This window comes from Pinus tabuliformis, chromosome J, assembly GCF_031772625.1.
Source record: "Pinus tabuliformis cultivar Carrire ecotype Pingquan chromosome J, CPIR1, whole genome shotgun sequence".
In the NCBI taxonomy this organism is placed as follows: Eukaryota; Viridiplantae; Streptophyta; class Pinopsida; order Pinales; family Pinaceae; genus Pinus; species Pinus tabuliformis.
In genome coordinates, this window is record NC_142295.1 from 1,292,145,905 (window position 1) to 1,292,171,899 (window position 25,995).

The 25,995-nt window shown below is 38.5% G+C and overlaps 1 protein-coding gene across 1 annotated transcript; it reads right to left on the reverse strand.

The window, feature by feature from the left end:
- Positions 1-24: 24 nt before the first annotated feature.
- LOC149232006 (disease resistance protein Roq1-like) lies at positions 25-20,000 on the reverse strand. Its single transcript, XM_089381804.1, has 3 exons — positions 19,872-20,000; positions 945-1,450; positions 25-850 (listed from the first exon to the last, which is right to left on the reverse strand). The coding sequence occupies exons 1-3, from the start codon at positions 19,998-20,000 to the stop codon at positions 25-27; spliced, it is 1,461 nt and encodes a 486-aa protein (XP_089237930.1).
- Positions 20,001-25,995: the final 5,995 nt, after the last annotated feature.

Genomic DNA, 25,995 nt, shown 5'->3' on the forward strand with positions numbered 1-25,995 from the left:
CCTCTTCGTCTAGCGCATCGTAACTTATTTTAAGCCTCTCTTTAATGTGTCATCATGAAGTTTTATTTGGCCAAGTTTATCCAATTGGCCCACCCAATATTTGTCATTCTTTCCATAAAGAAGTGCCCCAAACACTTTCAAAGATAAAGGTAATCCATCGCAGGCCTTGCAAAACTCATCTACAAGATCTTTGAATTCTGGCAGTGGATAAGGTTGCAAGAAAGCATGCGAGCAGAAAAGCTGCTGGGAGCGTTGTGGATTAAGGCCTGTGAGTTTAAAGATTGACGAGTTTGGTATTCCTGAGCTTGTGAGGACATCCTTGTAGCGAGAGGTAACCAATATTAAGCTATCCGAATGAAGGACAACCTTTATTGACAATAACGCATCCAACTGATGCACATGATCTACATCATCTAAAACCACTAGAACATGCAAAGATGAAAGATACCTTCTAAGTATTTCTATGCCTTCACCGATGCTATCTATTTGGTCATTCCTCTGTGTCAAGCCCATAAGAAGTTTGCTCTGCAAGGAATTTAAAGAGACTAGACGTGAAGTCTCTCTGCAATCAAATAAGAAATAGAATTTGTTGAAATTGCAGCTCTTCCTGTTGAAGAGTTCTTTGGCCAGCGTTGTTTTGCCTACGCCACCCAAGCCAACAATCCCCATGACCTGAGCGGTGGTCTTCTGCTTCTGCAATAACATAGTCGCTTCAAATTCTTCTACCTTTTCTTCGAGTCCAGTTGGATATGTGGCCACATACAAGGCTGGTTTGTCCACATTCAAGGCTATTTTTCTGCACTCTTTAAGGACACAGTGCACGACGTTTTCCAGCAGCTTGCCCTCGTCACTGTAAATTCACGACCAAACAATCAGAGTATTAGGTGCATATATGAATAGAAGTTAGACGAATAAAACTGACTAGGAGAGTTAAGAGCTCCAACCCATTGTAGGCCTCCAATTCGAAACCGATTATGGAGGAAACGTGAGAGAGGGCTTTTCTCCAATTTTCAAGTGTTTGACGATCGTATCTGCCTGTCTGCTCATGATTTCTAAGTGCTTGAGCATACAATCCATCTTTGTCTTTCGATCGAAGCTCAGAAGGCTTCACATTATAAAAAATGGGAATAATGGTAACCCCAGACTGACACATAAACACGAGTTCATCGAGACACCATCTTGACTCAGCATATTGAGGTGAGAAAATGGCTATCTGCACGTAGGCGGTTCTGATGGCTTCTTCAATTTGAGGAGACAAAAATCCTCCTGCCTGCAATACCTCCCTGTCGAGGAAAGGTTGCAATCCGTGTGAAAGAAGGCGATAGTAAAGATGGCTAGCGAAGGTGTTTTTCACGTCTGGTCCACGGTGATTGATGAATGCATCATAGCGGTATGGGTATTTAGGAGAAGGGGAGGAGATATATAGTGTGGGTTGAGCAGTGGTGGATGTCTGCAGGTATGCCATTGAAATGAAATAGCAATAAAGAAAATGACGATGAAATCGATCCGTAGTTCAGGACTGATAGTTCAGGAGGACTGATAGTTCAGGAGTAAAGATGAAAGCAGACTAGATAATTCAGTTGGTTAGGTCTCAAAATGAAAGATGAAGGGACACTGTATTTCAGACCTCGAGATCCATTGGTAAGTGTGAACTAAGATGGAAGTAGACTCCGTGTCTCAGTAGGTCAGCAGTCAATATGAATGTAGAGTCCATATTTTGGACTGAAATGAAAGTTGACGCCATATCTTTGGTGACCTCGATATTTAGGAGCGAAGAATTTGACCTTGAATTTTTTGGAGAGTCATCTGAACATTTTGGCTAACTCGATATTTTGAATATTTATTTTGGGTTTTTCCGTTTAAATGACTAATATTGTTGTATATTAAGATAATGATAAATATGATGCATGTAGTGTATTGTATACAGTGGGTAATTTGTTGATTCAGTTTTTTAGATTTTTTGAATTTCAATAATTGTGTAATTTATACTAACTTAAACTATAATCTCGATGATTAGGTGTCTAACATTCTCTCTTTTAATCCAAAGGGATGTATCAAGTCCAAGAATGAGAGATAAAATGCAAAAATGCATCACAACTAGTTATGTATGTTTAGTTTTCAAGGATGACCACAAACCAAGGATGGTGGTTTTTAAGAGAAAATCACAAATGAAGCCAAAATATGGGAGAACTCAAGGGTGTCAACCAGTGATAGTTCAAAGATAATCACCAACTTTGGACTTAGCATAGTAGTTCCCCAAACAAACCAACTTTCAAACTATAAAAGTAGTTCCTGGAACAATTCCTATTATGACACTTTTGCTAGTGGAAGTGCTCCTTCACAAATCAACAAAAACATGCAATCATCTTCATAGAATATAATGCTCATGGAGCATAAACCAAAACAACTTTTAATCTGATTTCTGAACTCGGACTCTAGGGTGTAGCAGTACAACTCGGAGCTCACTCAGGCTGGCTTGATAAATCTTTGAACCTGTAGCATACCATCAAAATCAAGCCATGACTTTTCCAATCACATAAAACTGATAATTTACAGTTAACATATCAACATTGCTTTTAACAAATTACTGCAACACTGGTCAACACTCTAAAACATCTCTTGTGGTATGACTTCTAAATCTTTTTGGCACTTTTAGAACAATCCCAAGAGAGACCAATCCCAGGAAGCAATCCATCTAAAATTATTTTTCTTTCTTATAGTAGTATTATTTTTGAAACATTTATCTGAATGATGATTCTTATTTCCACAATGCTCCCAAGGATGAAGATCATAACAATGAGAACAATGACATTTCTCATGTCCAACTTTGTGACAATATTAACATATAACAATTTGTTGTGGTTGTGTAACAACATTACCCAGAAATCCAGCACTATGAAACTATATAGGCTTTTAAAAATCATGAACATGAAAAGAAATATTCGTATTATATCCAACACCAGTTCTGTTTTTGTTGTGCACGATTTCTTCCCAAGGTCTAATGAATGTTTTGGAAACTGTAGGTTTCACATCTATATCCAAATGACCCTTAGATACACTTGCTTTGTTGGTGCACTGAATTGTTCCATTATCATTTTCTAACTATTGATCAATCTCTGAGTCACGCTCAAACAAGTTGTTCCGAACAAAAACGCATTCAAAATTACAATTCATATTTAGTTCTCGTAATTCATCCTTTTGTAACTATGAGTCTCTTTGGAGAAATTCAAATTTCTTTTGTACATCACGTAAATGAGGTTGGATATCAACAAGAATAAATAGGTCATATTTTTTGTGTCATCAACATTAGATTTAATCAGAGTATTCAATACTTCTAATACTTTGTTAGGTGTCGGCTTCAACAAAAATACACCCATTTTATAATCAACAACTATGTAAATCAACCAAAAAGACTTACTGCAAAGTATTGATATTCTTGATATTGTCGGCCCAAAAAAACCAAAATCATATAAAAACAAATCCAATCTAATTAAACCAAAAAAATACAATTTTGAAATGAATTCAACTTTATATTAATGATAATCATAAAAACAATATACATAATATACATATAAATACAATAAATAAACCATTGATGGAGTGTCCTAAACTTCTTGAATTCCAATAAGTAATCACTATATCACACTAACCCAGAGTATAATCCCAAAAATCAAATATCTAACTTAAAATTGGTTTAAAATATATTAAAATGACATATAAATTAATATTTAAATTACCAAACTGAACATAAAATTAACCTAAATATTTTGGATTCTCCATGAAAAATCAACACCCATATTTTGGACTTAAATGAAAAACTTGAATATCTTGGTGAGCACAACCTATGCACAGGCTTTCGTCTCAACATGATATTTGGAGGTGTGTGGAATACGAAAGCAACTTAAAGTAAGATTCCTTCCTCCTTTCATTAATTTTCCTCCTACCGCGTCAAAAGATATATTCCATCCATCACATGAAGAGTACCTCATTATTCTTTCCTCCCACATTTCCACCGTTCGTTTAGGGGTGGCAAAGAATAATACAAATTGTGTTCACATTTTCATGATTGAAATAAGTGGTGGCAAAGACCAAGTATCATACCATTCTTGTTTATAATTTTATGATGGAACTTCTTGTTATAATTTTATGATGGAAATATGACGTGGGTATCTACCGTTCATTTCAAATGTAACTATGTATATCTCAATTATGGAATACCAATCATTCATTTAATTGGATTGGTTATATATTATGAAATATAAAGTATTCATTTAATTTGATATGTAATATATATTATATCATATATTTTATTGAAGATAATATATAATGTCTATGGACATTCTTTTCCTTATGGATGTTATATGTTCATTATAAATATAAAATCATCCATCTAATTTAGGATATTGATATAGAGTAATTTTATTATATATTTTATTGATTAAAATATGAAATACATTAAGTAATGTTTATTTGTTTTTGTTAATCAGATATTTTTTTTGTTTTTTTAATTAGGTGACAGATTTGAGTAGTTGGGGTTTGCACATTATTGATGGTCTCAAAAGTGGTAATGAAGCCATTAGAAGCACACATTTGTAGGATCTTGTGTATGTTTCTAAGAACACGCATAAGTGCTTAATCTGAGAAGTCCCAAACTACCAACCAAGATGTTAGGTAGGCATGGCATAGGAACGCACGCGTGTCCTTCAGAACATGCATATGTACCTTTTGAGTCTTAATTTTTATACACCATGGCACATTTTTTCCTCATTTTGGATCTCATTGAGCCAAATATCACCTCCTTGGGTTGTATCTAGTGCCAACTCAATAGATTTGATCTCCTTCATGTTCTAGGTAAGCACTCCAATGCAATTTCTTTTGTTTTATTTATTTACTTTTTTCTTTTGAAAAATTGGTTTAAAATCTAAAAAAAAAACTAAATGATGCCCTAAACACAAACATCTTATTGAATTGCAGGAGACTTGGTTGTCATGAAGCATAATGAGAACCCAAACCCTAACTCAAAATAACCAAACCCCAACCTAGAATAAAGAGATCCCAATGCCAAAATCGATGCACCTTTAGCTACTTTGAGGGAACTCATACATGATCTCCAAAGCACCAGATATCCTTTTTATCAAACTATCAACACCCTTAGACTATAGGAGAAACCCTAGTCTAACTTCCATTAGTGCAAAGTTGAGAGACACATCTCATATCACTAGAAAAACCCATTTAAGTGCTCTATTGCTCCAAAAGTTCCATAGAAGAGTGATGCATCATGTTGATGAGGTCTACAAGAAGTGATGAAGCTTTCCCCACTACATTGTGTCCTTAATAAGGGAGTAATGAAAGGGTCAACCTTCAAGAAATGGAGTTCCAAGATGATCAATTCAAATGAGGTTGGGATGACTTGTAAATGGAAGTGAATGCATGAAGATAGATTACACTTTTGGGTCAAATGTGGCAATAAAATTGCAAAATTTTAATGTTTTATCGAATTGAAGCCCTCAAATTTCATATAAGCATTGTGAATTTTGATTTAGAGTAAAAGGACAAGTTGTGGATAATTATGTTGTTGTCCTAATGATATTTTTTGCAACAAATTTTAGTGTCATATATTCTGTCAATGTTCCATTAAATAAGCTGCTGGTCCTTGAAAATGTGTCCACATCTTAACAGGTATGTGTGTGTTCATGTGCAATAACTTAGTCTAAAATGTATAATTTTTAATCTCTCTCTCTCTCTCTCTCTCTCTCTCTCTCTCTCTCTCTCTCTCTCTCTCTCTCTCTCTATATATATATATATATATATATATAGAGAGAGAGAGAGAGAGAGAGAGAGAGAGAGAGAGAGAACTAATTTATGTATATCAATTTTTTTTATTTTTTTTTATGCAAAATTATTTTTTTACTATTTTTTTAAGTTGGTAAATTAATATTTGAATTGCATTTTTTAGACATGTGTTCACGTACAATTTTTTCTACTATTTAAATAAATTCAAAAACTAAGAGTACCGTTTTGAAGAGGATTCACAAATAAAGATAGTGGTATTTTTTTATTTTATTTTATTTCGTTTTGTATATTTTATATTATTGATTTTTCATTCAACCCCTTTGCAATTATCCAATTTTTTTCAAGCATAACGTTTAAAAGAAATTAGATGAAAAATATCATATGAATTCAAAAATGTCAACCTCATAAGTCATTGGATAGAGGATTTCTTCATGAATCCAACATGATCAACTCCTAAGGACAAATATTTCTTTAAGTTCGCATGCTACAAGATGGTGTTGTAGAGAAATTCGCTGGAGGGAAACTAAAACTCTGTTTTTTAGGCCCTCAACAGCTCGATCGAGAACTGAAGGTAAAATTGAAGTTTTAGCAAACCCTCGATCGAGATTTTGACATAGTTAAATAAGGGTTTGATTGAGGCCTTCTAGCCATTAACTCCCTGTTGTGTTTTGGGTGGGAATTTAAAAAAATAGCTTGATCGAGCTCCTAGGTAACCATGGGTTACATAGGAGCTCGATCGAGGGCTAAAATATTGCTCTATCTAGCTATTTTTCCCCTCCCAACCCATGTGCTTGCCAAAAAGTGTAACCCATCTTCATGCATTCACCCCATGTCAAGTAATTGGAGCCATAGCCGAAATTCTCTTGGTCCTATATTTTTATATACATCCTCCTAAATCCATGAGAATCCTATATAAGGAAAACCATTCTAGGGGAGAGAAGAAGAAATAGAGAGATATTGCAGGTAAATGCTAGTGAAGTTATGTTAGAGAGATATTGCAGGTAAATGCTAGTGAAGTTATGTTAGAGAGATATTGCAAGTAACCTCTTTGCATGTTCAAGCAAGCCTCACTTTGCATTATCAACTAAGGAGGGTCATGATCAAGAAGCCGAAAAGGGACATTTTCATCCAAGTTATAACATTGTACACATTCCACTTTTATTAATGTGAATTTCAGTGTATTTCCTCTAATTCTCATATTCATTTGGTTGCATTTGTTCAGATTTGGATTTACCTGGAAAGTCTAATATTATATCTAGTAATTGTTCTATGCTCAGTAGGAGATTGGGATTACTTGTTTGTGATGTGTGCAAAATGTAGATGTGAGTAGCTAGGACTAGGTATCTAGAATCTTGAGTGAGATTCCACGTAGCAATGTTAGCGAAGATCTGCATAATTATTCAAGGGTGAAGATATGCAAGCCTCTTTATCAATGTGTGAAAGAATCCAGATCTAGGGAGTATGTTGAGTGATCCACCCTCTATATATACAGATATAGGGTAGGTCTATAGAGTTTTAATATCTTAGGCAACATTAGTTGGAGAAATCTAGTTAATAAGTTATCACAATTGACTCTAGCAAGTTTGCTAAATTCAACCATATCATCCATTTCTAGTATCTAAGGCCTATTAACTAATATTTTTTACTATAGGGCTAGGATGTATGAATACTATAAAATTGGTCTAAATAAAGATTAAATTAGGGAATTGAAAATAATCAAACAAGATTTTTTATCATGGTTTGTTAACCCAAGAAAAAATCAATGGATATCAGTCAATAAGAAACACATTTGCATGGATTGGTGTGCCTATTGTTAAAGATAAAAACAATACAAGAGAAATAATGATAAAAATCACATAAATAGCAATAACGGACATAAACCATGCATGCCATGATTTACCCTGGAAAACCCCAATTCGGGAAAAACCAACCTAACAATAGATTTATTATGTAACGACCCTAGTCAAAATCCATGTACTAAAGTTAATAAAGGAAAAATAATAACCAAGGTCATGGGACACGTATTCCAAGATGAATGTTGGGCAAAACATAGTGATGGGGATCACTTGTGATTAATTAATGGCTATGGAAATTGCAAAGGTAATGGCAAAGGCTTTGGAAAGGCAAAGTGGGATTAATTGGCATTTTATTTATGAAAATAATGGAAATTAGGAGAAAAGGAAGGTGAAAGGTCACAAGTTGCACGCGAGCAGGAAATTGAAGGAAAATAATGGGAAATAATTGGAGCACTTGCTTTTATTCTCTCTCTCATACTCTTGGACACTTATAGTTTTCTTGGAGCACTCTTGGAGGAGTGTGGCATACTTGGGATTTGGAGCAAGGAGGCAAAGGAAAAGCAGGAAAGTGCAAGAGGACATCGGGATCAGTAGCTACAATAGACTTTGCTTGCAGGTACTGAGTCAGATGTATGCTTTCCTTGCTAGTTTTGGCATGCATGACACATGCATGTGGTTTCTTAGTTATGATTTGTCATTGACATGGAGGATTGCTTGCATTGATAGTGGTTTTTGCTAGCCTTTCCATTTCCTGGATAGGTATGGTGTTGTGGGTTTGTTTTGTTTTGTTTTTTGGTTGGTTCTCATGTTCCTTATGGTTGCGGGTTGAGTTACTAGTTCCTGGAGCCGTAGTTGGACAAATGCTCTGGAAGCCCTGTAACAACTTGGGTTGAGTTACTAGTCCTGGAAGCCTTGGTTGAACAAACTCTATGGAGCCCTTAGTGGGTTGAATTACTAGTCATCAAAGCCCTAGTTGGACAAATGCTTTGGAGCCTGGAAACAATGGTGGGTTGAGTTACTAGTCCTGGAAACCTTGGTTGGAACAAGTGCTCTAGAGAGCCCCGGATAGCTTGGGTAGAGACAGATCTGATGATGGCTATTGATGTCCGACCGTGAGGTGGAATCATTGGTTGGGGGTTGAGGTGGTTTAACCTCTAGAAGCCATGGTTTGGTGTCCTTGGTTTATTCCATGAGATTCCACATTCATGCTTGGAATATGGCACGAGGGTGATTGGCAGAAAGAGATATTTGGTTCAACACAATCTATGGTCAGGTGGTACGTGGAAGTCCCTAACTTGGTTGGATTTGGATATGTTAATACAAGCTCACCCATTGGTATCTCATGAGTAAATTTACTTGTCATTATGCGGCTTTAGTGGTTGTTTCATCACTTATATATCTCTAGTTATTTTTTGGTTATAAGCATGTTTTATGATAAAATTGATGTATGGCTCTCATCATGTTTTGGTTAGAAGATGAAATATTAGTGAATGAATGACCTAATATATAATAATGCAGCTATTGAGAGGAGAAACCATTCCTCCTTGATGATTCTCAGATAATTATGAGACCCCTATGCTTATATCTGTTATTATGACCTATAGATTTCATGTTTATGATATGTTTGACGAAATGTCTGTCATGGATGGTAGGGGTTAGGTCAAGTCCTTGTTCAAGTGTTTGCATTAGTAGCCTTATTTCATTGTTATTTATCAATTCTAGAAGTTTCATGAATTTTTGTGCAAAGGCCTTAGTCCTAGCCCTTAAAAAGTGGCTCAGAATTTGGGGTCGTTCATAAATAACTTCCTAAAAAGGGCCAAAGTCACATGGATTCCTTGTTGTGGGAGCCACTGGAGGGTCTCAGTCACATGGAAGGGTTGTGATGGGAGTGGCTAGGGTTCTAGTTTAGCAAAACATCAAGTTGTCTCAGGGGTTGGGCATCTGGAAGGGTTGTTTGTCTCCTAAAGGTTTTGCAACTCCTGAGGAAGGTTAGATTGGTCTTGTCTTATCAGTTCCACTCCATTAACTATAGAAAGGGAGTTGAATCATATCACAGTAACTCTTTGTCACATGTTTACCTTGTTTGGACAATTATCTTGGGTAAATGTGGGAGGAGGGTGTTACAGAGTGGTATTAGAGCATGGTTCTTTTCTCCTTGGGTGATGTCTGGTTTCCGTTCTCCTTGGATGAAAGTGTTGTCATGTGTACATGTCAGTTGCATATGTGTCCTTATACTTGTGGTCTATGTGCTTGTTGTGTATGCATGGTGTTGGTCATGGTTTCCATTGTGATTTCATATAGAAGTTGATGGTGTTGTTTTCAGGATGTATTTATCATGAATGTATGTCAATTGTGTATGTATTGTTATGCATGTGTGTCATCCATATGTTTGTTATGCATAATACCTAGTCGATGTTATAATTGTGGCATTATGCATGGTAATTGGATGGCGATTAAGATGATGTCTATATAATATGATGACTATGATTATACATGTATTGTGATAATCTGGTTGATCTTGCAGACGAGATATTATCCCCTTGAATTACATTAAGGTATTTTGGTTTATTTATAATTTGGTTTAGATGACATGATATACATTGTAGGAAGAGAATGTCAAATATGACTAGCAAGATGATAGACTATAACTCACAATATTCTCCCTATAGATCAAATGAGAAACATGGTGAGGGATATTCTTCTGACATAGCAGACACTTTGTGAAGCTTGAAGGCAAAAAGAAGGACTTGCAAAGAATATAATGAACGAATAATTCAATCACAAGAGAGACTTGCTAGGGAACATGAGAAACAAGCAAAGGTTAATGCAATTATCCTTCAGAGCTTGCCAGACTTACAGTGACAAGGACTGCTTAGAATCAGTCATGGGTAGGAGGATAAGACTAATGGAGCATATGGTAGCATGTCTCATGGTGGGAACATGTTGGAAAGAGATGACATGGTTCGAGATGGAATATTCTTGGATACACCTTATAGACGAGGCAATGGACTTGGGATTTACTCTAGTTCTGGTTTAGACAGGTATCATGGTCATCATCATTATCATCCTGGCAGGAGGAGTGATAGGGGATATTTATCAAATGAGTTCATGAAAGAAAAGCCACCTACATTTGATGGAAAAATGAAGAAGTCATAGGATGCAGAAGTGTGGTTTCTTGGGATGAATAAGTTCTTCAGATTGCATGATTACTTAGAGAACATGAAGGCCAGAATAACTACATTCAGTATTAAAGGTAAAGAAGACATCTTGTGGGAAGATGTAAAGAATGTCAGAGGTATTCATGAAGAGGAGTTGACTTGGAGTGAGTTCGAGAGACTTTTCAGGAAGAATTATCTATCAAAGAGATATTATGATCATAGGGAAAAATAATTCTATGAGATGAAGATGGGATCTATTACCTATGAGGAGTACACTCGAATATTCTTAGAGTTATTAAGGTATGTGCCTTATCTTAAGGAGGAGAAAGCAAAGATTCAGATATTCATTAGTGGGTTGCTGGTAGCATTCAAGGACATGATTGAGTTTGATGAGCCTAGATCATTGGAGGAAGCCATCAAGAAGCTAAAGCATTGTTATGAGCAATAAAAGTGTAGATCCAAAATCAAGCAGGTTTGGAAAGGTAATGAGAAGAATAAAGGAAAATGGGATAATAAGCGAACAAGACCTTAGCACATAGGTAACAATTATAATCTAGCACTGCCTAAGAAGTTCAATGCATCTAACAGAGGACAAGGATTTCGATCTAAGGAGAATAAAAAGGGTGATGATAGGAAGCCCTTGCAGTGTTAGACTTGTGGAGGAGAGAATCTCATAAGAGATTGTCCACAACATCATGGTGGTAGACCATAGATCTATAGTTCTTAGCAGGCACAAACAGTGGGGGATGTTGGAAAGAGTATTCCTCATATCTATGTAGTGCTAGATAACAGGCACAAAGATCACCAGGCATCTCTTATGAAGATGGAAAGTAAGATTTGTGATCAAGTTGTTTCTATTTTGATTGACCCTAGATCTAATTGTAATTATGTTAATCCTGACTTGGTGGATAAGTGTGGTTTTAATAATGAAGTGCATGCAAAGTCTTGGTTAGTGCAGTTAGCTATATGTACAAATAAGAGAGTTCATCACTAGGTAAATCTTGTGCATTTGAGTTGAATGGTATGCCTACATAAACATATATGAATGTACTTCCAGTGGGATCATATAGTATGGTTTTGGGTATGGATTGACTATATCTTCACAGGAGCAAGGTGGATTGTTATGACAAGGCTATTGGGTGCTTGTATGAAAATGGAGAACAAAGGATCTTACAGGTTAAGAAGAAGGCAAAATCAGTTATAATGGTGCAAACTATGCAGTCCAAGCATAGTCACAGAAAAGGGTGTGCGTTATTTGCAGTACACATTTCCAGTGAAAAAAGTAAGGCAGTTAAGGATGAAAATGTCTTGAGGAGATATTTGGTTTTACAGCAGTTTCAGGATGTGTTCGTGGCAGAGATTTCAAAGTTTGCACCTAATAGGGAAGTGGACTTTTCTATTGAGTTGGTATGAGGGGAAATGCCAACATTAAAGGAACCATACAGGATGAGCACACCAGAGTTAGTGGAATTGAAGTTGCAGTTGAAGGAAATGCTTGACAAAGGATACATCAGGTCAAGTGTGTCGCCTTTGGGTGCACCAATTTTGTTTGTGAAGAAGAAGGATGGTACTCTTAGTTTATGCATTGATTACAGGAAGTTGAAAAAGGTGACCATCAAGAATAGGTATTCGTTGCCAAGGATTGATGACTTATTTGACCAGTTGAAGGGAGTAATCGTGTTCTTAGAGATGTACCTAAGATCTAGGTATCATCAAGTATGCATTAAAGAAGAGGACATCTACAAGACTAATTTCTGGACTAGGTGGACTAGGTATGGGAATTATGAGTTTGTTGTATTTCCATTTAGTTTGACTAATGCTCCAGCTACTTTTATGTGCTTGATGAATAGTGCGTTGTGTCCTTATCTGGACAAGTTTTTTATTGTATTCATTGATGATATATTGGTATACTATAAGATTGATGAAGAGCGTGTTGAACACTTAGAAACCGTGTTGGTATTGCTGAGGGAGCATCAGTGATATGCTAAGCTCAGTAAATACAATTTATTTTAGACATAGGTACATTACCGGGACATGTGGTTTCCAAGGAAGGCATAGTAGTGGATCCAAAAAAGATAAGAGCTATCAAGTAAAGGGAATCTCCTATTAATGTTGATGAGGTAAGATTAGTGATGGGGTTATTAGGTTATTATAGGAGGTTCATCAAGAAATTCCCTTGGATTTCCTATCACATTACATCATTGCAGAGGAAAGATAAGAAATTTGAATGGACAGAGGAATGCATAGCCAATTTTGAGCAGTTGAAGAAGTTGTTAAAAAATGATCTAGTATTAAATATTGTAGATCCAAATAGAAAGTTTGTGGTATGTACATATGCTTGTAAGAGAGGACTTGGTAGAGTACTGATTCAAGAAGGATAGGTGGTATGTTATGAATCAAGGAAACTAAATGAGTACAAGAAAAATTATGCTACACATGATCTTGAGTTGGAAGCGATCGTCCATGCATTGAAGATGTGGAGACACTACCTTCTTAGAAGGAGATTTGTATTGATGAGTGATCACTGTGGATTGAGATATCTATTTGATCAACTGAATCTAAATTCCAGGCAAGCTAGATGGTTGACTACAATTAGTGAGTTTGAATTTTAGATCAGGTTTATTAAAGGTAAATAGAATAGGGTTACATATTCTCTTACAAGGAGTGTATAGGTAAATCACTTTGCAGTTATTAGTTCTTATGGGAAGAATTTATAGGATCATATACTATAGGCATGTCAGCAAGATGACAAGTACATGGAGCTTAGGAATAGGTTACAAAAGGGTACAGGTGATCAGGATGTGGAATATCATCCCACAGCGGATGGTTTGGTGAAATTTAGAGACAAGATCTATGTGCCAAATGACAGTGATCTCAAGAACACTATCTTACGCGAATTCTATGCAAAACTATATTTAAGTCACCCAGGATATTAGAAGATATTGATAGCGTTGAAGGAGTTCTATTATTGGCCGAATTTGAAGAAGGAAGTGGTAGAGTTTGTGGCTATATGCTTGGATTGTCAACAGGTAAAGGCAGAATGTAAGCACCCAGGTGGATTACTACAACCAATTTTGATTCTACAGTGGAAATGGGAGGTCATTGTAACAACCCTGGTGATAATTCCATGTAAAAATAGATAAGGCCACGTTGATGGGACATGTATTCCAAATTGAATGTTGAGAAAGATGTACTAGGGGGTGCTCATTTGGTTGTTTATGGCTAAGGAAATGGCAAAGGCAATGACTAAGGCTTTGGAAAGGAAAAATGGAAATTTTGGCACTTTTATTTATGAAAATAAGGGAAATTAGGAGAAAAAGGAGGTGAAAGGTCATAGGTTGCATGTGAGGAGGAAATTGAAGAAAAATAATGGAAAAATGAAGAAAATAGAGGCCTCATTCCTAAGAAGGATTCTAAGGATCAGTTGGTGACCTTTTATCAATTGAGTTTTGGAGCTCTCTCATTATTCTCTCTCTCTAACTCACTCTTGGACACTTATAGTTTCTTGGAGCATGCTGGCATTGGAGAAATAAAGGCAAAGAAGGCAAGAGGTAGCAAAGATAAAGCAGGGAAAAGTAGGATCAAGCAACTACAATAAGCTTCATTGTAGGTATCGACTTGCATGTGTATTTTCCTTGCTAGATTTGGCATGCATGATATTTCATGTGGTTCTTTTCTATCATGGCATGGGTTTTTCCAGGTGTGACAATATTATTTAGCCTAGCCTTGCCATTTCCTGATAGCCTTGATGAGATGGGTTCTCATACTGCAGTTGATGTGGTATGGCCGAATGGATTTGAAGCTGAGCGTTGTGGATCTTTGAAATGACAAACATATGGCGTAGTGGTCCCTGAACTGGACTGTGGATCACAGTAAAACCATTGGCCTAGTAACCCCTGAGCCAAACTGTGGGTTGCAGTAAAGCCAATATTGTTTGCCTCAGTGAGCCTAGGAATCCTTTTCGGCGAATGCCAAGATATACATTAAAGCCAAGAGGTGGATTTCTCTCGGTTGGGCCTAGGAGTGCCAAGATGGGATGTACGGTAAATCTTGGAGTGTGTGTCTTAGTGTAGGACCTAGGGATCCCTGGATCAGGTTGTGGATTATGATAAAATATGAGAGACTATGAAGCACTCACGGTGTAGGTGGAGAACTCTGGTATCATCTGTGATTGTTGGTGTTTTTTGGTGTGTTCTATGAGTCCCACATTTAAGCTTGGAATATGGCACGGGGGTGATTGGTTGAAGAGAGATTTGGCTCAGCTATTCTATGGTCGGGTGGAATGTGGTAGTCCCATATCCAGTTGGTTTATTGCATTCATTAATGAGACATTCACTCCCTTGGTTTTCATGTGTAATTGTACTAATGTATATGTGATTTTATGGCTGATATATTTATCGTATTCGTTTTTTATTAGGTTGGTTATATGTATGTTTTAGGACAACAACTATGTATGGATCTCATCATGTTTTTAGTTGTAAATGAATGGATAATGTATCTATGACCTAATAGATGATAATGTAGCAAATGACATGAGGGAACAATGATTCATAACGATTCTGAGATAAGTATGAGATCCCTACACTTAATTATGTTGTTTACACCTGTAGGTTACATGTTGATGATATGTTTAACGAAATTCCTGTCATGGATAGCAAGGGTATGGTTAAGGTCTTGTTTAACTTATTGTTTTTGCATCATTGTTTCCTTGTTCTTTTACCGCTCCTAAGTTATCATTCCATTTTGGGCAGTGATTTGGGATATAGGCCTGAAAAAGTGGCTCAAATCCCAAGGATGCTGGCATAAAATTGGAAAAATGAGTCTCTAGACACTAGCAGGCAAGCCCATGAGAGCAACTCTAGGTTTCTAGATATTGTCATGCCTATAGCATGAGAGAATCTAAGGCTTAAGATGGTCAAAACTTCATTAAGACCCAAGGGCAAGTTGTCTGAAGTGTTGGATTGGTTCCTAAGGGTCTTGAAGCTGATGTTGAATATTTGTGTGTTATGTTCTCATCAATTACACTTCCTTAAGGTCACATAGGAGGTCAAATCCAATCATAGTAGCCTCTCGTAACATGTTTATCCCAGTTGGCTGGTTACTTGGGTATATGTGGGAGGAGGGTGTTACAAAGTGGTATTAGAGCATGGTTCACCCCTTGGACTGGATGGGCTACGTGTTGGGAATGCATGTGTGTCTCTTACATTTGCATTCCATGTGCTTGTTCCATTTTCATGATGTTGATCAGGGTGGTAGTGATGTGCTCATGTGAAACTTGATGTTGTTATTATGGAATACATCGTCATGAGTATGTGACTAGTTACATGTTTGTATATGTTGCTTGATTACATCCTTGTATGTTAGGTTGCATTCTTGTATGTTTGTTTACATGTATGAGTATTGTAGGTTGGTTACAAGAATTGATTGCCTATGCTTGATTACATGCATTCATGCATATGTGTAGTTGATTATTTATTTCTTATGCATGTTGATGGTTGCATGTGGGAAGTGTACAATGGGGTAATGGTTATTTTCATGCATGAGATCATGGTTTGTGTAGTTGATATGGTCATGCATTGATGACTCTCCTCTAGTTAGGATGAGGTGTATATGCTTTTGTACTCATGTTTTATGTGTCTATATGTGTTAAGCATGTATGGTTTTGGTTATAGTTATGCATGAAATGTGGGTCAAACATACCTTGTGAAGTCATTGTATGGAATTTAGGTCATCTTGATGCTATTGATTGTTATGATGCTAATGTGTTGGCTGAGATAGAGTAGGAGATACATATCATCATAATGAGGTTGCAGCATTAGACTTTGGGATAAGAGAAGATCGTCATACAGGTTTGCATGTTGGGCATGCTAGTAAGTAATTTAGGATTACTATATGCATTAGGTTTATATACATTGGGTTTATGTACATGTCTTTTGATGTTATGGTTATGTATATAATAAATGATAACTGATTAGTGTATTCATATGGATATTTGTCGAATGTTGGCTTAGGGGGGCTTGACCTAGGTTCAACGTTAATTTAGCCAAACAAATCCCTACAATACTGACCCTTTCAGCATCAATCCATGGAGCACGGACTGAAGTCTCACCCAAAGTAGTATGGGGGGATACTGGAACCAAGTTTCTGCACCCAGAGATGGTAGTGATGTTGTTTTATGCCTTAATTTTTCCCTCGCGCAAATCGATAAGCCTTTTAGGGCTTGTCGATATACTTCTCTTAATTGGCTTCTAAACCTTCACGAAGGTCTATGGCTATCGTTCACAGACCTAACCAAGTGAATGAAGCACTTACGTGCTGCTATAATTACTCTTACTTCTATATTTACCCAGATCAGCTTAAGTATCTGATAACTTCAATATGCATTAATATGTTCTTTGTGTAAACAGATATTATTACTTGCGTTCAGATAACAATGTAAAACATATATATTCATGCATCAATATAGCATTAAATCATGAACCCATTATTCAGCATAACATAACCACATTTATTCATAACAGAAGTAAATAGATCAAACACAGATATTTCCAGAGTAATCTTCTTTATTAGTACTTCAGATCTTCTTACAGACTCTAACTACCCTACGTACTCAACTAAAGGGGTCCACGCACTTAGCTTTAGAGTTCTACCCTAGGCCTCTGCGCACACAACTGTAGAGCCTCTCTTCTACTCTAAAAATCTTCGCTCTTTTCGCTAATGAACTCTTACATTCATCATCATTACTACTTCTTCTCCCTTAGACTCTTCTAAGACTCTCCTTTTTATACAATCCCATGGTCCACGGACCATGGGTAGATCTTCTAAAGCCAACACAACTTACATACAAGAAGGGTGGAAAACCTTTATGATACTTTACATCTACGTGCTTCGCAACCATAAATTGCGGAGACTTTACACTTTACATACAAAAAATTGGGCTTTCTTCCCCAAAACTTGGGCTTTTAGCCCCAAAATTAACCCTATGGGACCTTGTCCTAACAGGCCCCCAACACAAATATGGTGACTCTCTCCCGAGTCACTCTGCTCGCACGGAGATCTTACTGCAAAGACCTCCCAGCTCCACTTGCACCACTACAACTTCAGTTGTACACTCCTTAACCGCCTGTTTGACCACCAGCTGATCCGTTGCTGGTTGTGCGCTATCTCCCTGGATCTTCTGCTGTGTTTTCTGCAGGCTAGCCAACTTCTCCCCAATGGTGGCAGAGAGAACATAGGCCTCATCCAGCTAAGGCCCCAATCTGGCCTTGAGGACTACCTCTTTTCACTGCGCTGCTTCTGCCTGTTCTTTTAGTTCCTTTGCCTCTTGCAGCTTGGCCAATCTCTGTGTGATGGCGATGGTGCATGTCGTCGCTCTGGCTTCGTCATATTGTTGTTGTAATTCCCTTGCCTCAGTATTCAACCTCTGTAGGTTGGGATCTTCCTACAAAATCATGAGGACCTCCATCGATTTATCGAAGAGCATAGTGCATTCTGTCACCACGGCATCTACTGCAGTGACTGCATTCTTGACAGCTACCTCACGTTGTTCTCTGACCTTTGGTGGAGTTGAAGGTTGTGCCCTCAACTCAAGCTCTGTAATCTTAAGGTTCAGCTTAAACTAAACCTTGGCCATCTTGGTTTGATCATCCTGCACACCCGCAACCAACTCCGTACCTTGACCTCCAACAATGCCTCTTCTGGGATGTGTAGCTCTGGAACGATTCTGTCGGCTTCTGCTACTACTGTTATGGTTCACTCATTCTTCTCCTGGACCTTCTTCCAGGAGTCTATTGTTGATGTTTTCTCAACGAACATTTGTTCATTGTTAACCTTCTGCTCGTTGATCATGCTCAGCACGCATTGCTCTCAGGCCCTGAGTTCTGCAATCACACCTACTTGCAGCTTGTGAAGGAATTCGCTTGGGAGTGCGACCAAGTTGAGCCCAATGTTCCTTAAAGCAGCCTTGTGAGCATCTATCTCTGTGCTGAGGGCTCCACCAGATAGCGCAATGGCCTGAGGATCCAAAGAGCGAACCATCTCCGTGACTTCAGTCATTCCCAACTCTAAACTAGTTGATGTCGTGTTGCTCTGCCCTACCCCTGCCTGCAGTTGAGTAGTTTGGATCTACATCTCGCGTAGACCTGTATGAATGGAAACCAAATCTTGCTTCCGCTGCTGCTTAAACTATTGCAGAAGTTCCACTGCCGCATCCCTTACCTTATCCCCAATGTCATCTAAGTCACCCTCTGTTAAGGTGATCGGGTCTAGGGACGACTTAGTGGCCTTGGTCTTTTTGCATGGCCCTTACTTCTCCTGCTCCTGATTCCGCTTCATCCGAAAGGGAGTGCTTTCCAGATCTGCACCACCCTTCTTTGATCGCTCTTCTTCTTCTGTTTATGGTGAAGGGGATTTTTGACTTCTATCAAAATTGCATTCTTCCTCTGGTTCCTTCACGGTGTGCTCCGCTTCTGCTTTGTCTTTGTCGTCAACCTTCTTCTTTAGCTTTTCAGCCAACTACTGAATCTTTGACCGGGTCTCTTCCTTCTTCTGCTTTCCCGCGGACTTACTAGATCCTACGGACAAATCTAATGATGTGTGCCACTTGGTGGGTCAACGATCGAGGACTGCTGCTATGGCATCATCCATCATGAGGTATGGTAGATCAAACCACTTGCGTTCTGTGTCCTTGCGCGCCCAAATGGAGATATTGTGGAAGTCCTCTTTGAACTCCACGTATCCCAACAACTTCTCAAAAACAATTGGTGACAGTTGTGGCTTGTGATTGATGGCTGCGAAGATTCTTGACTCCATTAGTATCCAAAATATTTTACTCTCCTGGACCCACCCAACGTCCTCTATGGCCCATAGCGAAGCAAAATTCACTGCTTCTGGCAGATCTTTTGCGATCATAGGAAATTGGCTGTCCTCTGACAATTCCCACGCAACCAACACAATCAACAACAAAAACCATGAGTAGTGGAATGTTTTGTTGTGGTCTTGTGCCTCCCTGTAGTTTGCGAGGAACTCGCTGCACAAGTAGCATGCCCAATTGAATTGTATGCCCTCCGCACACTAGGTCACTAATGAAACAACTAGCGTTGGCTGCATGACACTTCCTCATTACCTTCCCAGCCAATATCTGGGTGGCCACCTTCACCGCGGGGTTCGTAATACTCGAAATTGAATATCTACGCGACTTCTTGACAAGCTTAAACTTTTCCTTCATCCTTTCGGCGAGGTCATGCTCGCCCATCTTTCCGCCAAATTCCTTGGCCGGATTCAACCCTGAATGGGGTAGTAGGGTGATCCTATGGATTAGCATGTCAGTTATAGGGATCATCTCTCCCAACCATAGGCACCCATCGTGCACCAGGCACAACAACTATTTGATAACTATCAAATTTATGGGAGCGCGGTGGTAATGCGACACCCATAACAGATTCAACAATCCTACCTTTTCCACCCCATGAATCCACTTCACCAGCTCCAATGCGGTGACACCTGAGTCCTTGTAGAATACTCTCTGCATGAAATTATTAGTAGCCAGGTGGGGGAACCACTCAGTGTCCCCCAAGTCCCAATCCTCTAATTTTAGATGTGGGAATGCGTGCCAAGTGCGAACCTTCAAATGTTATGTTTTTTGGCAGCAGGGGTGTGTTAAGGAGAAAATTTCCTTCATCAGGGTCCTTTGGGACCTTTACCTTGCCCTGGCATGGAGGGATGTATTCTGGCAGCTTTGAGATAGGGTCTACTCCCTCAATATCAATGTCCTCTACACCCATATCAGTTTCCTCCCTCATCGGCCTCTAGGTTTACCACCTTGCCTTTCTCCTGCGTGGTGGGCTTCTCTTTTCTCTGATGCTTCCTTGGTGACTCGTGCATTGACTGTGTCGCCTTCTGTTTATCCTTCTTCATCTTGGAAGCCTCTCCTGCCAGCATAGGCTTCGGCCTAGGTGACCTCGGTGATTTTGGCACTGCTGCGGGCACCTCCACACTTACGACCTCAGGGGCAGCTCCCTCAGAGGCCATAGATCCTCCAACACTTGCAGTTTCCACAGGTGCCGACATGAGGCTAGTAAGGAGCTCCTGGGTTTCTTTAGGTAACTTGTCAAACATTAAACTGGCCACCAAATCCTCAAAAACCGCAGGATTCATGTGCAATTGATAACACGACACATCAACTCTCCAAATGCAAATTTTTTTTCGTTGGGCGGCCATATGTAATTTATAGGTAAATTCAAATTCAAATCCAACTATTCCCCCCCAAAATCCACTCATAATTGCTAGATTGGCAGTAGATTTTCAAATATCTCGCTGTTAATTTCAGCCTTAAATACTGCCCCCGCTCCTCTTAGCCATTTTCTCATAGTCAAATCATGCACAGTGATAGTAACAGTCACTTTCTAGTTGCCCTGCGCGTCTCTCCTTCTATAGCACAGCTCCCGCTGCGCTTTTGCTAATGTTGTGACATTCTTCCACCGCAACCCAACATGTAAATTTTTTTTCACTGTTGCTTTGCCTGCATAATGGCCTCCTGCAGCCCCTCCATGAGCTTCGGCTAGGATGTTGCTTCATTTGAACTCAAGCACATAACATCGCAGAATTTCATCCGAGCTGATTTTATATAAATGTCCTACAATGATAGGAAAGTATGCCGCGCGCACCACCAACTTTTTATTTTGTTAACTAGTATACCCTTCTAGAGTCATTCCCGTCGTCAGGAAGTGTATGATATATGCAAAGTGTTAGCTATGAGCACCGCAAATACCTGTGCGTCAGACAGTCCTTCCTCCAAATTAATAGGCTCCTCTCTTGTTTCAATGTGCAATAGATGATCTAGTCCTGCATTCAATCGTCCTAGCTTCACAATGACTTCGAAATCATATTCCTGAAACAGCAGTAGCCATATGCATATCTTCCACCCAACATAGGCTTGTTAAGCCGGTACTTCAATGCAGAATAATTTGTATACATCTTAAAGTATCCGCCTAGCAAGTAGTGTCTGAACTTTTGGAGCACATGCACCATAGCCAAACCTTCGCGCTTTGTCGTTGAATAGTTCTTCTCAGCTTTAGACAACTTCCTACTTGCAAACACTATAGGGTGATCTAACTCTTCCTCACCGGCCTGTGTCAATACTGCTCTGAGAGAAATACATGACGAGTCCACATGCACATGAAATTCCTTCTTCTAATCCAAGAAGACTAGGATCGACACGGTGACCATCTTTTTCTTTAACACATCCAAGCTCCGTTGAAATTCTTCATTCCAACAGAATGTAGCATCCTTCTTTAGTAGCTTCTCCATCGGCGCAGTAATTTGGGCATAACTCTTGATGAACTTTCTATAGTATCTCGTATGCCCCAGCATTGTGTGCAGCTGTTTCACACTCCTTGGCACCTCCAAATTAATTATAACTACTATCTTAGCTAGGTCCACCATTAATCCTTGTCTACATACCACATGGCCTAGCAAGATTCCTAAAGGAACACAGAACAAACATTTCTTCAAATTGAGCGCGATTTGATACCTCCGGCATGTATCCAACATCAAGCGTAGGCTAGCTACATGGCACTTCACCAGCCCAAACACCATCCAATCATCAAAGTATACCTCTAGAAACTTGTGAATGAAGTCCTTGAATGCTGCGATGACTATGCGTGAAAAGATCGTCGGCGCGTTCTTTAGTCCAAAAGGCATCACAATATACTAAAAGCACCCCCACTCGTTTGTGAAGGTCATATTACTTCTATCCTGCAGCGCTATCTTGATCTGATGGTACTGTTGGGTCCCTATAATACTAGTGATTATCCCATTACTATTGTAGTTATACCCCTTATTTATATTGTTGTGCCCCTATTACCCCCATGTTGTTATTTCTGTGCCCCATAGAATCCCTCTATTGTTATTTTTGTGGCTTTATATTATTATTGTTAGGTCGGCTGGATTATATTGTGACTCCTTAGACTCCTATATATAGAAAGGAGGTTTTGTCATTTGTATCATCAAAGAATTGTTCATTTATGTAATGTAAAGGAGGTTGCCCCCTCGAAGAGGCTGAATTCTAAGGCGTTGATCTACCTTTTCTATCTTTTCTTGAGCTGGTTTCATAACATTTGGTATCAAGTGATGATTGCAAATGGAGGAACAATAAATTGCTCTGGAAGGTGCCATAATATCAAGCTATCCATGGGAGAATATGTATTGACTAGCCCAATGCTTTCCATTCCAATGGGAGGTGCTGATGTTGTACTAGGAGTCCAATGGCTACAATCCTTGGGTACAATAGCTTTTAATTTTCAAGAACTTTTCATCAAATTTTCTACGGAAGGAAAGGAAGTTGAATTAAGGGGTATTGTAGGGAAACCAGGAAATATAATCAGCTCTAATGGTATGACAAAGCTTCTAAAAAAGGAGCAAAGAGGTGTAATTGCACAATTATGTTCGCTAGATGTTTCCACATCGGAATCATCTATTTCTCCAGATCTCCAAAAAGTCCTAGACAATCATTCCAAGGTATTTGAGACTCCCAAAGGTCTCCCACCTATGCGTGACCATGATCATGCTATTCATCTGATTCCAGGAAGTGTTCCTCCAAACATCAGGTCGTACAGATATCCCTATGTCCAAAAAAGTGAAATTGAACGTATGGTTGCAGAAATGCTAGAGACTGGTATAATTCAACCAAGTTACTGGATGAATTGCATGGATCAATTTACTTCACCAAGTTGGATCTTCGTTCGGGATATCATCAAATCAGAATGAAGATTGAAGACATTTCGAAAACGACATTTAGAACTCATGAGGGTCATTATGAATTTTTGGTCATGCCTTTTGGCCTTACTAATGCACCTTCAACATTTCAAGGTTTGATGAATTCAATTTTCAAACCATTCCTTAGAAAATTTGTGTTAGTATTTTTTGATGATATACTAATCTACAGCAAGTCTTGGAAGGATCATGTTGAACATGTTGACAGGGTGCTACAACTATTGGAGGAGAAACAATTATATGCAAAAAGATCCAAATGTTTCTTTGGAGTCCAGGAGGTGGAATATTTGGGTCATATTGTATCTCATGAAGGAGTTAAGGTAGACCCTAGCAAAATTAAAGCCATTAAGGAATGGAAAATCCCCACATCCATAAAGCATCTGCGAGGATTTCTTGGGTTGACAGGGTATTATCACAAGTTTTTTAAGAATTATGGGAGAATAGCAGCACCTCTAACAACATTATTGAAGAAAGATGCATTTTCATGGACTCTGGAAGCAACAAAGGCCTTTGAACATCTTAAAGAGGCAATGTGCCAAGCACCGGTCTTAGCTACACCGGACTTCACAAAAACCTTTATTGTGGAATGTGATGCTTCAGGAAATGGAATTGGTGCTGTTCTAATGCAAGATGAAAGACCCATTGCTTTTGAAAGTCGTCCAATCAAGGGAAAGTTTTTAAGCAAAGTTATTTATGAGAAGGAAATGTTGGCAATACTCCATGCACTTAAGAAATGGTGACCCTACCTAATGGGAAGACACTTCAAGGTAAAAACAGATCATGATAGCCTTAAATACTTTTTAGAACAAAGATTATCCTCTGAAGAGCAACAAAAGTGGGTCACAAAGATGTTGGGTTATGACTTTGAAATCATCTACAAAAAAGGGAAGCAAAATGTGGTGGCAGATGCACTCTCAAGAAAGGATGAGGATGTGGAAGCATTGTTGTGCGCCATTTCTATTATCCAACCAGATTGGATAAACGAAGCAAGGGAGGAATGGAAGAATGATGAAGAAGTGTGGGCACTTATTCGAAAGCTACAACAAGATTCCAGTACGTCTGATACATTTAGCTGGCAAAATGATTCATTATGGTACAAAGATCGCTTATACCTCTGTAAGAATTCCCAGCTAAAACAACAGATTCTTATGGAATTGCACACTTCTCCCTTAGGAGGGCACTCGAGATTTTTAAAAACTTACCACAGGGTTAAGAAGGAATTTTTTTGGGATGGCCTTAAATCAGATATTCAAAATTTTGTGGCGGAATTTTTGGTTTGCCAACAAAATAAAGTTGAAACAATTAAGACACCGGGTCTATTACAACCTTTATCCATTCCAAGCCAACGTTGGGAGGAGGTTTCAATGGATTTTATCACAGGTTTACCCAAGTCTGAGGGAAAGAGTGTCATCATGGTGGTAGTTGACAGACTTACCAAGTATGCACATTTTTGTGCATTATCACATCCATTTAAAGCCAGTACAGTTTCTACTGCATTTATGGAAACAATTCAAAAGCTACATGGAAACCCAAAGATTATTGTAAGTGACAGAGATCCCATTTTCACTGGAAATTTTTGGACATAATTATTTTCTTGTCTTGGTACTCAGTTAGCTCATAGCTCATCTTATCATCCTCAATCTGATGGGCAAACTGAGATAGTAAACAAATGTTTGGAAGGATATCTTCGTTGCTTTGTATCTGATAAACAGACACAATGGGTCAAACGGTTGCCTCTGGCTGAATGGTGGTATAACACTTCCTTCCATACAACAACAAAAATGACCCCATTTATGGCACTTTATGGGTATCAACCACCATCCATCACATCATATTTAAGAGAAAATTCTAAGGTTCAGGCAGTGGAACATCACATCGAACATCAACAACAAGTCCTCCAACTCTTAAAGGATAACCTCGTGTTGGCACAAAATAGAATGAAACAGCAGGCAGATCAACATCGCAGTGAAAGAAGTTTTGATGTAGGTGATTGGGTATTCCTACGGATACAACCATATAAGCAAATGTCCCTAAAGCAAGCTAAGAAGGATAATAAATTATCACCAAAGTATTATGGTCCGTACAAGGTGTTGCAAAAGATTGGTACTATGGCATACAAATTGGAGCTTCCCGCAGCTTCTCGATTGCACCTAGTTTTCCATGTTTCATGTTTAAAGAAGGTTATAGGCGACAAGCTCCTAGTACAAGCAATATTGCCAGAACTTAATGAGGAAGGAAAAATTATATTGGAACCGAAAGCAGCCACAGAAACAAGAACTCGACAGCTACGAAATCGATCAATTTCATAGTATCTTATCAAGTCGAAGAACTTATCCGCTGAAGATTCCACATGGGAGGATGCGAATTTTATGCAGAAGTATCCAGAATTACTCAAGTGTTGAGGACAACACTTTTTTGAAGGAGAGGGGCATGTTGGGTCCCTATAATACTAGTGATTACCCCATTAATATTGTAGT

Bases quoted from the DNA above. Each gene is read 5' to 3' on its own strand.
- LOC149232006 (XM_089381804.1), bottom strand. From the start codon at position 20,000: ATGGGCGAGCATGACCTCGCCGAAAGGATGAAGGAAAAGTTTAAGCTT. The intron at 1,451-19,871 runs GTAATGAGGAAG...GCATACCTGCAG, and splicing joins CCCAGATATTGGCTGGGAAG to ACATCCACCACTGCTCAACC. The intron at 851-944 runs GTTGGAGCTCTT...GTGAATTTACAG, and splicing joins GAATTGGAGGCCTACAATGG to TGACGAGGGCAAGCTGCTGG.